General features: G+C 58.8%; 1 protein-coding gene across 1 annotated transcript; it reads right to left on the bottom strand.

Moving 5' to 3' along the window:
* Positions 1–483: 483 nt before the first annotated feature.
* Positions 484–12197, bottom strand: WDR81 (WD repeat domain 81). The gene is made up of 11 exons (XM_057381558.1): positions 12068–12197; positions 7743–11279; positions 7426–7533; positions 7134–7324; positions 5305–5495; positions 4925–5090; positions 4661–4826; positions 3672–4361; positions 3370–3515; positions 3025–3204; positions 484–2157 (listed from the first exon to the last, which is right to left on the bottom strand). Exons 2-11 carry the CDS (start codon positions 11269–11271, stop codon positions 1831–1833), a joined length of 5694 nt encoding a protein of 1897 aa, XP_057237541.1. The 5' UTR covers positions 11272–11279; positions 12068–12197; the 3' UTR covers positions 484–1830.
* Positions 12198–12237: the final 40 nt, after the last annotated feature.

Genomic DNA, 12237 nt, shown 5'->3' on the forward strand with positions numbered 1-12237 from the left:
AGCTGAGTCCCTCCCCTGRGGCACAGCACGCTCCAGAGCTCTCCCAGGGCAGCTGGTCCCAGTGCCAGGCTCTGGGGCACGGAGGAAAAATCTCAAGGATGGGCAGAACTCCAGCAGTCCTGCCTGGTGTGGATTTGTGCCAGATGCAGAAGCGATGGTGATCCTTCCCACCATCCCTCCATGTCCTCGGTGGGACAGGAATCACTGAGGACCAGCAGAAGCACTGATAGGATCTTCCAGTCATCCACTCCTTGCAGGAACTCTTGGTTCCTAAACTCACCCCAAACAATGGGTGACAGATCTGAGCTCTGCCACCACRTCTGGGAAAGCAAATTCTGTGCAGCAGAGTCGGTCCTACATCCAGGGATTATCCTACATCTTCACAGCATCCATCCTGCAGCTCCCCCAGGACACAAGAGGAGCAGCTGTGCACTCCCAGCCCCTTCAGGAGAACTTCCACACACACACAGCCAGCTCTGCAGCTCTTTCAAAGAGTTTATTAGAAGTAAATATTTACATCTATTGCAAATGGTTAATAGGCAACACGGGACTGAGAGCTCCCCTTGGGCAGGGAAGGACAGCACTGGCCAAGCACTCACCTCCCCAGCTGCAGGTGGCAGCTGGATGGAAGCCCTTTCCCCTCCCAGGATGACCCAGAGCAGGCTCCTCCTCTGCCCAAGATAAGGGCTTCCAGCACCCCTGMTCCCGGCTCTGCCGAGGCTGAAGGGTGGATGGGAAAAGGGCTGCAATGGAAGTGAGGGAACTGCTCCTACGGGTGGGGCAAAGAGCACCCTCTKTGCCTTTGGGGTGGGGACAGACATGGCTGTCCCAAAGGGAAGGTCAGAGAGAGACCATGCTGGATCATGCCTCCTCCTGCCTCTCACCCTACAAGGGCAGGAGGGGACAAAACTGAGCACCTTTTCACTGTCCTGTCTTCCCCAGGAGCCTGACCAGCACGAAGGAGAGGATTAGGATTTACCGAGGGTGCCAGTGCACGGTGCACGTGGCATTCCTCACCCCTTACATCATCATGGGATGCTGGGGCAGGAAACAACAACAGCTCTACCCTGCTGCTCCAGAAGCCAAAATGGAAGCATCTAGTCCATGAGACCCCTAGAAAGTCTCCTTCCCACCCCAGTCTGCCCCTGTGCAGCAGGCTGTTCCTACAGGAGCTGGTGGAGCACATGGGGTTGGTGCCTTGGCTGGCTTCCATTCCAGGCCTTGCCCTGGAGCCAGCACGGCAGCAGGAGGGCTCTGTCAACCTCTCCTCCTCCCATGCAGGCTCCAGCTCAGCTGGCACAACCCAAAGCTCACAGAGCACCTCCTCTGGGCTTCCAGCACYGACCACAGGAGATGCAGCAGTTCCCAGGCCTTAATGCCATCCTAACGAGGCTGTTCAGTGGTTTGGGGGTGCGAGGGAAGGGTCAGTGCAGGTGGCAGTAGCTAAACTGTGGTGTTTTGTCAAGAGGCACCTCCTACCCCTTAGCTGAAGGGGGGAGGGTACCTGTGGTCCCTGTTACTGTGKAGGGCAGCTCACAGTCCCCTGGGGATCAGGCACACGTGGTAAGGAAAGCTCCAGGCCTCTCTGCAGGGGTGACAGTGACCTACAACGCCCAACATCTCGCCCAGCAGCAGCGGAGGTTTCTCAGTTATGGCTTTTTTCTTTTCCAAGATACAGGAAGAGGTTAGAGATGGAATAAGTACACCTCCCCCTGCATCCTCTGCTCAGAAACATCTGACTSTGCCTCCTCCAAAAGCCACGCTGCTGGCTTCCAGCTCCAGCACAGCTCTGTGGGACAGCCAGATTGGGGTCACACAGAGTGGGGGTCACTACGCCAGGAGCCGAATGATGCCGTTGTCCGAGCCCAGCAGGAGATGGCACTTTGTGGGCAGCACTGCCAGGCTGGTCAGTGTGCCCCGAAAGTTCTCTGAGCTCAGCTTGGTCGTGCTGGTGGGCAGGACTGAGGACTCCAGCATGGAGTAGACCCCGATCTTGTTGGCCACGGTGCCCGTGACCACCTCGTTACCGTAGAGGTCRAAGGCGTGGATGGGCTCGGAGGCGGATTTGTAGTGGTGCAAAGGTTTCTGCTCCAGCTCCTTCCACACGGTCAGGGAATGATCCGAAGAGGAGCTGATCAGCACATTGCCCTCTGCAGCCTGCAGGAGAGGAAAGGCCAGTGAACCAACATTCCTGTAAGAACTCCCAGTCTGCTGYTGCACATGAGATCAGCAGGCGGCTGCAATGATCCAGCGGTCACAGTGCAACCCCTTTGAACAATCCCAGCCATTTCCAGGCAGCTGATGGTACTGAGCAGCTTAGCAAGGCCTTGGCTGGACACTGCATGCYAAAGGATGCTCTGGTAGCTGGCAATCCCATCCCAGAGACGGGCTGTGCCTCTTCTCAAAAACACCCTGCTCCCACAACTCATTCATCATCTGTTACTACTGCAGTGGGTAAAGGGACTGCTTGTGGCCTCCCTCTCCACTAARTCACCTGCCAAACTATCTTCCTTCTCAGGAAAAGGACTTGGGAGGCACTCTCACAGCTGAAAATACGGCTGAGGGTAGGAGAAGCCTGGAGCTGAGTATTAGCAGAGCTAGTGAGAGGGTAAACAACCCACACTGCTGAACTTTGTTTAACCCACGTTTGGGTCGAGGACACTGGAGACCCAGCACTGCTCCCTGGGGTGGGTAAATATGGACAAGAGTTACTCATTAGAGCAACACGCTCCCAGGGAAGCCGAGAGCCCCGTGGAGAAAGCAACACATTTGCTCCTTCACAGGAGCCATGGCTCCTCCCTGCCCCTGCTGCAGACCTGCCTGGCAGGGACTGAAAGCCAGGAGGGCTGAGCTCTGGCAGCAYGAGTTGGACAGAGAACAGCTGGCAGCAGCACCAGCCATGGGCAGGAGGGCTTGRGCAGCCTCTCAGGGACACTGCAAGGGATGGAGCAAGGGTGGAGCAGACAAGCCCTGAAGGAAGGATGCCCCACACAGCCCCACCCTGATCCCAGCCGAGCCTCTCACCTTGATCTGCAGGATGTCTCCCTCGTGGGCRGGCCAGCCCCGCATGATGAGCCCCGTCCTGGTGTCCAGCAGCACGATGAAGCCGGAGGAGAAGCCRGCCATGACGCTGCGGCCGCTCGGACTGACGGCCAGGCAGCGGATGAGCCCTGCACTCACCCCGCTGGCCAGGCGGAACTCGTGCTGCAAGAGAGACAGTCCAGCTGGGGCACCAAGATCAGGCATTTAAGGGACAAGCTGGTYGCCATGGAGTCATCACAGCTGGTTTTGGGATTTGGGATGTAGGCTTTGGACCATCGTTAAGCACAGGAATGCAGGATTGTGGCTCACTGACCACCACAACCCTACCTGTAGTCCCGGCTTCCTGTGGTCGATGAACCTCAGCACGGAGTCTGCGCTGGCCACAGAGATGCTGTGGTAGGGAGGTGGCATGGTGGTCACAGCTGTRATGGGCACTTTGCTGTCCAACTCATCAAAAGTCCGCAGGAGTTTGCCTGTGAACACCAGACAGAGATCTCATGGCAGGACAAGGCACACAGCAAACCTCCAGCTCTGCACTGGTTTTTAACAGGAGCCATCCAAACTCAGCACAACCCCTGCCATGAGGGCTGCACCAGCTCTCTCCAGCTCCTCACCCTGTCCCTTCTCACCTGTGAACTGGTCCCAGATGTGCACGGTGCCGTCACAGCTCACCACGTGCTGCGGTGCCTCCAGCTGGCTCACGTAGAACACGGATTTCTTGTGCTCAGCGTAGGTGAAGCGCGGTGGCACCTCGCTGGTGCCGTCCCCGTAGTTGTACAGGGGCCAAAGGCGCACGGTCTTGTCCTTGCTGCCACTCAGGAAGAAATCCTCGCTGCCCAGCGGAGCCACGCACTTGATGGCCCCGGAATGCCCTGAGAAACTCTGCAGCTTGATCTGGTGGAAGTGGAAGCGCGGGTCGTGCTGGCTCACCCCGATCTCGTACTGCCAGTAGGCCAGCCAGTTCCCGCACAGCATGTGGGTGCTGCGGGGCAGGTCGTGCTTCAGGGCGTTCTCCTCACTGCTCGAGCTGGCAATGAACCCATCGGTGCCAGCGCTGAGGCGGAGCAAGCCCAGACCTTCCCGCTGCGTGTCCAYGGGCACCTGGATGCGGTTCCCCACCAGCACACTCCCAAAAGTGCCTGAGTGAGTGTCCTCGCTGGGGCTGGAGAAGGGCTCGGCCCCTCGAGGGTCTTGGTCCGTGCTCGGGGTTTGCTCCAGGCCCACGACCTGYAGGTTCTTGGGGTTGACGCTCTCCAGGTGGAGGCTGGCCAGCTTCTCAACCAGAGAGTGGTTGGGCACAACCGTCCGGATAACGTCGCCTGAGGAGAGAGACAGCATGGCTGCAAGGGAAGGACTGTCCCATCATCATCATCATCATCATCATCATCATCATCATCATCATCCCCAGAACAGGGTCAGCACAAGGATGTGAACACTGATCCCCCACATCTGCTCCCAGCCAAAGCAGCCTGAAGCCCAGTGGGCTCCCAAGCCAGGAATCAGACCAAGCCATGCCATAGAAGCTGTGGGTTTCCCCCCGAAGCCCTCTACCCTGATTTCTCCAGAGTTCAGGCCCTGCAYACAGGCCCAGAGCACAGAGCTAGTGGCCAAGCCATACCCAGCAAGCAGGAGAAGGGGATGTAGGTGATGTAGGCCATCTCGGGGTTGAACACYTTCTGTAACTCCAGCAGCACAGATGGATCCAGGGCCAGCAGTTTCCCGTCTGAAAGGGGCACCTCCATCACTGGCACCTCACAGCTGCTCAGCGACTCCGCTGTCAAGCCCTGGACAGGAAAAGCGAGATCAGATAAACCCAAGATCAGACGTTGTTACCACACAAACAGCTAAGTGTGCCCCCCACATCCCTTCCCACATCACTGACCTGCTCCTGCAGCTCCTGCAGCAGYGAGAATGCCCCAAAGAAGGTCCTCACTGTGTCACTCAAGTGCTGCTGCACCATCTCCTGCCCGATCCGCAGGCAGATCAAGGCAATGAGGCTGATTGTCTTAACRCACAGGACAACCCGGGCCTGGGCTCCGCTGGGGAAACTGAACATGACATCTATTACCAGATTAACCCTCCACACATCCCTTTTCCCCATCCTGTTTCRTGCTTCCTGCCTTGTCAGTCCAACCAGAATGCTTTAAGCAGTGCAAAGGGACGCAGCTCAGGGCAGAAATATCCCACCAACCACAGCAGCATTAAAGCCCCCMCGGAACCRTTCCCAAATCCCTGATTTTGTGCCRGTTCTGCAGCGCTTACCCGATGGCTGGTGAAGTGAGGAAACCCAGCACGGGGAGCAGCACCTCCTGACTGATCTTGGGGAGGATGTCCATCAGTGTGGTGTCTGACAGACACACCACGATCTTCTGTGTCAGTGTCACCGCRGCCAGGAGCCCGGCCTCCTTCCGGCTGTTGAGCCGGATGCCACCAGAGCCACTGCCAGGTGCAACCTGTGAAAGGGACACCTTTGGTGCCAGGGCCACYTCTGCCCGCCAGGACACAGCAAGGRTGACCCCGGGGTCACCCCAGCTCAGCCTCAAGCCCAGCATGGCAGTGCTGGTCACAGCTCCTGGAAGAGGAGTCTCAACAGCAAATCCTGCCTGGCACTCGAGGGATGAGCCYAAAAACCCAACATGAGAGGTGAGCTTGGAGAAAATGGCCATGGCACCAGCACAGGAAGAGGGGAAACTCTTACACACACAGAATTTAAAAGCAAAAATCAGTGTCTGCATCCCCCAGCCTGCAGAGGAGGAGTCCTGGAGTGAAATATCCAAGCACAAGTGACAGGCAAACCCGCTGCTGACTTCTAGAAATCCAGCTGCTGGTAATTTTGTGAGGCAGAACTGCACATCTTTTTTTGCTGACAATGTGCTGCTGCTGTTATGGCAGTGCCAAAGAGTTAATAACATCAGCAGCAACACTGAAATATTTCTTTCTAGACCGTCCTATTTCCCAACTCCTAGACAAATCAAACACCCAAGAAAGGAGAGCCAATAACAAAACCCAGAGACAATTCCCAGTTTCCGCTATATTTCTTGTACACCTGCCATCTTCCAGCTCATCACAGAGGCTCTTCCTCTCACAAAATAGCCACCCTGCCAAATCCTGCCAGAAGGATTGACTTTATCCCATTTGTGACCCGCCAGTTCCATCGCTCCAATATCAGGTTGCCAAATGCTGTTTCACAGGGGTATTAATCCCCTCCGTGCCCCCAAGCAATGAGCTTAGGAGAGCAAAGCAGAACAGCTGGAGCTATGATTGCAACAGGGTGGAGAATGGTTTTGCTGAAAAATGGGATTTTTTTTTCCCCCCCCTAAAAAGTCTCCCCCTCAACGCTGGAAAAATTGACAATGCCTTTTTGTTTTCTTTAAATGAACAGCTGTGGCCTCTTTTCCTCTATGTTTAAATTATCAGAAAGCTACTGAAGTTTTCCATTTAAACGATAATCCATAACCAAAGCGTTTACAACCACCAAAAAGGGAGCAATATGAAAAACAAGCCTGTTTAAAACATTCAGAACTTTTTACTTCTTGATGAAAATTTAAGTTTTTCAACAGCTGCGTTACACATTTCTCTCTTGCTGTTCAGCTACCAATTTCAAGCTGAAAAGTCAGAGAGTCTTGCCAGTGCTTTTCATGCCGTTGAAAACCCGTTATTCTCCCCCCAAGTTYATCCCTATCAGCCCACACAGACCTCTGTGAACGCTCACTCCAGCAATCCCACAGCAGCCCGAGCTGCTCCYCCTGCCTGATATCACAATCCCACCCTCGTGCCAGCTCTCTTTGGGCACGCTCGCCCAGAAAAGCAGAAGTTTTTTTTCTGGTTTCACTCGTCAGATTCAGGTCTGAGAGGGAGGGAGGGGTATGAACACAGTTGWGTGCTTTGCTGGGAGCAGTCTGGAGCTTGTGGTAGGGGGTCAAAGTGCCCCTCCTGCCTTTCTCAGCCCACTCTGGTCCAGACAGAGCCCAGCCAAGCTCAGTTTTCATGCAGGAGGCTCCTAGTGAGRCTGGACTGATTTCTTTACATCTTTCCTTTGTGCCTGGACACAGCTTTTACCCGAACAGAGAAGAGAAAAAGGCAATACTGACCAGGTAGCTGATGTAGGGCAGGTACTGGTAGGTGAGGACAGGCTCTCCATACAAATATGCCACGTGCACGAGGCAGGCCAGCACGGGCTTGGACACCTGATCTCCCAGCACGGGCCGTTTCTGGTAGATGTTTCCTGTGCTCAGGGGGCTGTTCTCATCGCTGCTCGGTACAAACTGCTGCCTGGTGGGGCCTGCCCGGAGAACAACACACGGTGAGAGCCGAAGCAGCAGCCACACCCGAGCCAGCAGCAGGCAGATSAGGGCACAGCCCACCCCCAGGAACAGGCATTACCAACGTAGCAGGACGTGAGCAGCCGGAGCAGGTTCCTGGCGATGAAGCGGGAGGTGACGGTCGGGCCCAGCTTGGCCGAGAGCCACCTCACCATCTTACAGGCTGTGTCTGCAAAACARCAGCAGTGACAAGGACAGAGCCCAGCATGGCTCAGATTAAGCTATCAGGCCCGGCTGCCCCAACCCTGACTCTCAGACCCACACACAGACCTGGCCTTTCACACTGGCTCCATCGCTGTCCCCACACACCCCCAAATTTGGACCCATTTCCCACTTCTCTGGGCTCAGCCGACAGCCTGGGTGCTGGCAGGGCCTTACCCAGCAGAATGCTCTGCTCTTTATCATCAGAGTGGTCTGGCAGCTCCTCTCCCTCCCCATCCTCGGGCTCACTGCTGTCCTCAGCCAGGGTGACATCCACGGAGGCGCCAGCAGCATCCACCACCACCGTCAGCTCCGCGTCAGCCGCCGCTTCCTCGTGCTCCTCTTCATCGTGCTCTTCTTCCTCCTCCTCCGAGTCCTCGCTCTGCTTCAGGTCCTGGCTGCTGTCCACCGACTTCAAGCTGCTCTTGTCCTTCTGGGAGTCCCCATCTGCAGGTCTGTCCTCACCCAGGGACACCTCGCTGGCGCTGCTCTTGTCACTGAGCCGGCCGAGGCTGAGCGATTCCTGCTCCTGGGGCTGCAGGGATTCCCCGACATAGAGGCCACTCTGGAAGTCCTCCCCCTCRGGCAGGTAGGCCTGGTCATGGAAGCTGACCCCAGAGGTGTAGTCCAGGAGGTCGAGAGCAGCAGAGCTGTGCTCCACGTCCATCTTGATTTCCTCCCCAAACACGCACGACACCGGGCTCTCCCCTCCGCTCTCGTCGTCCTCGGCGGTGCCAAGGAAGGATTTGCTCTCCTCCCTYGAGCTCTCGATGCCCACGAGGATCTGCAGGATGTGGGGCAGCAGGTTCAGRAGGAAGGACTGCAGCCCCAGGCGCACGATCAGCTGGGCCACAAAGCAGTCTGTGTACAGGTAGAACCTGCCGTGGCGGGAGCAGGGYGTCTCGTAGGCTCCGATCAGGGGCTTCAGCAGGTATTTGTTGGCATTCTTGGGCCCSAGGGATTTAGCTATGGGTTCAAAGAGGTACCACGCTGCGTAGACAGCGGTGTTTTCYTCGGACATCAGAGATAGTATGAAAGGCAGAAGGATCTCCAAGCCCTCAGGAGTGATTTCAGAAAGGATCCCCTCCAGCTGCTGCCACAGCTGGAAAACGAGCTCCCGGCCCTGCCCTTCATCCTCGATCTTCTTTGCCTGATAGGTGAAGATGAACTTGTGCAGAGCYGGGAAGTAGGTGGGGAAGGGCACGATGGAGCTGAAGGGGCTGAGGAGCTGCGTGGGGCAGGGCGGGGGGAGGCCCTGYGAGATGGGTTTGTACTCAAACAGCTGCACTGCGCCCTTGCCCTTGCTGGCCTTCAGCAGCTTCTCCACGGGCACGCTGAGCTGCAGCAGGACATGCAGCACGTGCTGGAGCGGGGCCGGGATCTCCTTGGGATGGTAACGGCAGAGATTCCGCACCATCAGGAACCGCTCCAGCAGCGACGCATCCGGCTTGGAAGGTCGAAGCCTCGGTGCAAAGATAATCTCAGCCACCACAATGCCCAGGGCTTGCATGTCCCTCTGGAAAAGGTCCGAGAGACCCACGGGCGGCYCTTCCCACGGCTGCTCCATCAGCTGCATCTCGCTGCTTAAGCCTTTCACCAAGAAATTGTCCAGTTTCTCCAGCTCTTCCAGGGCCTGGAGCGGATTGAAGCCTTCAGGAAGAGTGATCTTCACGTCGAGCTGATCCACAGCGCCTGCCTTGCTCCGACGGAGCGGCCGGACCCCGGAGGATTTGCCATCGGGGGTATAAGCAGGGAGGGTGGGGGGCTGTGCTGGAGGCACGGTGGCACAGGGCTGCTCAGCAGCTCGACCAGGAGCAGCGATGGAATCCAGGGCTTCCGTGCCTTGCTCCAAATCATCCTCCCCAGCCGTGGGTTTCTCTCCAGACCAGCTGGTTTCACTGGGAGTAGCCTCCAGCACCAGCCCATTGACCACATCCGTCACCTGGCCTGGGATGTCCTCCAAAACCACAGCCTCGCGGATGTTCTGGAGCAGAGGCCGGGCAATGGCTGGAGCTTCAGCGGGAGTGTAGGCAGCTCCCACCATGCGCTTGGGGTGGGGCTGGTCAAAGAGCTGCACCACCCCGTAGGTGGTCAGGTGCGTGTGGTTGTCGACCAGGTGCAGGCAGACGTTCTTCTCCTTGACCGCATCCTTCCCCAGCAGCTTGTAGCCGAAGGTGAGGTCGATCCAGTGGTGCAGGTCCTGCGACACTTCCCGGCTCTCCAGCAGCATGCGGTGAACCTCGATGAACTCCTCGTAGGAGCTGCACCACGACGGCACGTCCAGGTCGGGCATGTCCGGGTGGATGGAGCGGAAGATGGARGGGTCGGTGTAAAACTCCGGGATGCACTCGTCCGGTGTCCAGCTCTGCATGCGCTCCATGCTGGCCGGGTACTCGTTGGGCTCCCACTGGGACCTCACGTGGCAGCACAGCAGCGCCTTGGGCGTCCTGCGCGCCGTGTACACGTAGTAGGTGATGTCCGAAAGGACGTCAGAGATGTGGTGGGGGACGTGCAGCTGCTCCCCGCTCRATCCCCCTGCCACGAACGCCTGCTTGGTCATCTCGTAGGTGAAGTCCAGCTGCTTGTCTCCCTTGTTGAGGCGGAACTTTGATTTCCTCAGGTCCCTGAACTTGCCATTTTTAGTGGTGAAGTCCACCACCCACGGAAGAACCGGGTGGTAGTTGGGGTCTCCCATTCTCCTCCCAGCCAGGCTGTTCAGACGCATCAGGTAGTCGAAGTTGCTGACCTGCCCGTGCACCCACTGCAACACCAGGTCTCGGAGGTCCTTCTGGCAGGCACTGCACGTCGCCTCCTGCTTTTGCATGCAGCTTTGCTCGCTCACTCCTTCCAGATTCTCTTCTTCCTCCCCCGGCTCCTCGTACCCTCTGAAGTTCACCCGCAGCCGGCTGCACAGCTTCTCATCCACAGCCACGTCCCGAAGGGAGAAATCTCCACAAGCCAGACCCGCCTGGTGACAAGCCCTCATGGCCTGCAGCACGTGGAAGAGGAGGAAGAGGATTTTGGCATGGCTGTTGGTCAGCTTGGCCGGGCTGAAGGTCACGATGTCGTGCAGGCAGTACTGCACATAGGGGTAGATGATGTACAGCATGTCGGCCGACTCCAGCAGCGCCTCAGCCTGCAGCACGTTGGGGCACGAGGGCACCCCTTTGGCCRTGCTCTCCTTGGCAGGGGAAGTACCAGGAGCGTTCCTGCCCACCTGGAGCACGGGGCAGCCGTAGGCTCTGTGCAGGGCAGCCCGCAGCGCGTCCAGTGCCGGCACGGTGGGCGGCGCGTCTGGGTGCCGGTAGGGCCGGGCGTACAGCCCGTGAGCCCGGCCCCACAGGTTGTGGTAGTTCTGAGCGGCCACGCTCCGCATGAAGCCGTGCAAAGTGTCCACGGTGCTGCAGCAGCCCTGGTCAGGGGGCTGCACCTGCAGTGGGTACCGCAGCCGGGCCTTGCGCAGCCCGTGGATCTCCACCCGCGTCCAGCCCGCCGGCAGCTTCTGCACCGAGTGCTGCAGGAACGTCCTGACCTCCACCTCGCTCAGCCCCTCGGGCCGTGGGCAGGCGGCCGGCAGCGCCCGGCGCTCCTTGAGGCTCTGCAGCCATTTCGCCGGCACGAAGGCGGTGACGTGGGTCCTCTCGGGGGCCAGCTGCCGGCGGTAGATGTTCAGGTCCTTCTCCACGCTCTGCAGGAAGCTTTCCATGCTGGGTTCTGCCCGGAGAAAGGCGGCAAAGACAGGCTGTGAGCGAGCGGAGCGGTGCAGCACCACCCTGCCCTCCCCAGCCAGCAGCAAGTTTCACTTCCCCGTGAGCAGCTGGGTGGAAAAAAAGCTGATTTGAGGAGCTTGGTCACTGTGCCAACGTGTGGGGGGTGAGAAGGGACCAGCCCTGGTTGTGAGGGACAAGGTGGGACCTGTGCAGCTGGACAGGAGGGCGTGATGGGGACTCRCACAGCCAAGTGCTGCGGGAAGGGACAGGATGGGACTTCTGCAGGTGTAGGATGGGTGGGGGGACACACAAAGGCACATCCCAGCCAGAGAGAGGGATGTGAGGGCACCTCCTGAGGGACACAGTGGGACATTCACAGCTCCAACAAGAGACATAGGAACGTGACGGGATGTACAGAAGGACATRACGGGCCATCTGCAGCCGCAGGGTAGTGGTGGGGACACAATGGCACCTCCGCGGCTGGARGGGGTACACGATAGCATCTCTGCAGCATAACCCCCGTGTTGGGGACACAACGGGAACTCTACAAAGCCAGGGCCAGGGAGGGGGGCCACGGGAGCGACACAAAGGATGGTCACAACAAGGAGCAGGTCCCCAGCACCGAGCCATGGCCACGGCCGGCCAGGCGGCCCCGGACCGGTGCCCCGTAGGGCCATCGCCACCAGCCGGGAAGACGGCAGAACCGGGCTGAGCCCCGCGGGCCCGAGGACAGCTCCGGAGAGCTCTCACCCCCCCGGGGAGCCCCTCTCCGCCCCGGCGGCCCCGCGTTACCTGGCGGCGGCGGCGGCGGCTCAGCCGCGGCGAGCGGCGGCGGGGGCGGCCCCGGCCATGTTGGTCAGGTGACGGCGGTCACATGCGGCYGCCGCGCCGCCATGTGCGCGGGGGGGCCGGGCGGCGCTCCCCGGCGGGTCCCCGCGGGGCCGGGCCCGGGCTCCCTCCAG

The sequence above is a fragment of the Malurus melanocephalus genome, unplaced genomic scaffold, assembly GCF_030028575.1.
Source record: "Malurus melanocephalus ecotype Western Australia unplaced genomic scaffold, MMel_1.1 scaffold_515, whole genome shotgun sequence".
NCBI lineage: Eukaryota > Metazoa > Chordata > Aves > Passeriformes > Maluridae > Malurus > Malurus melanocephalus.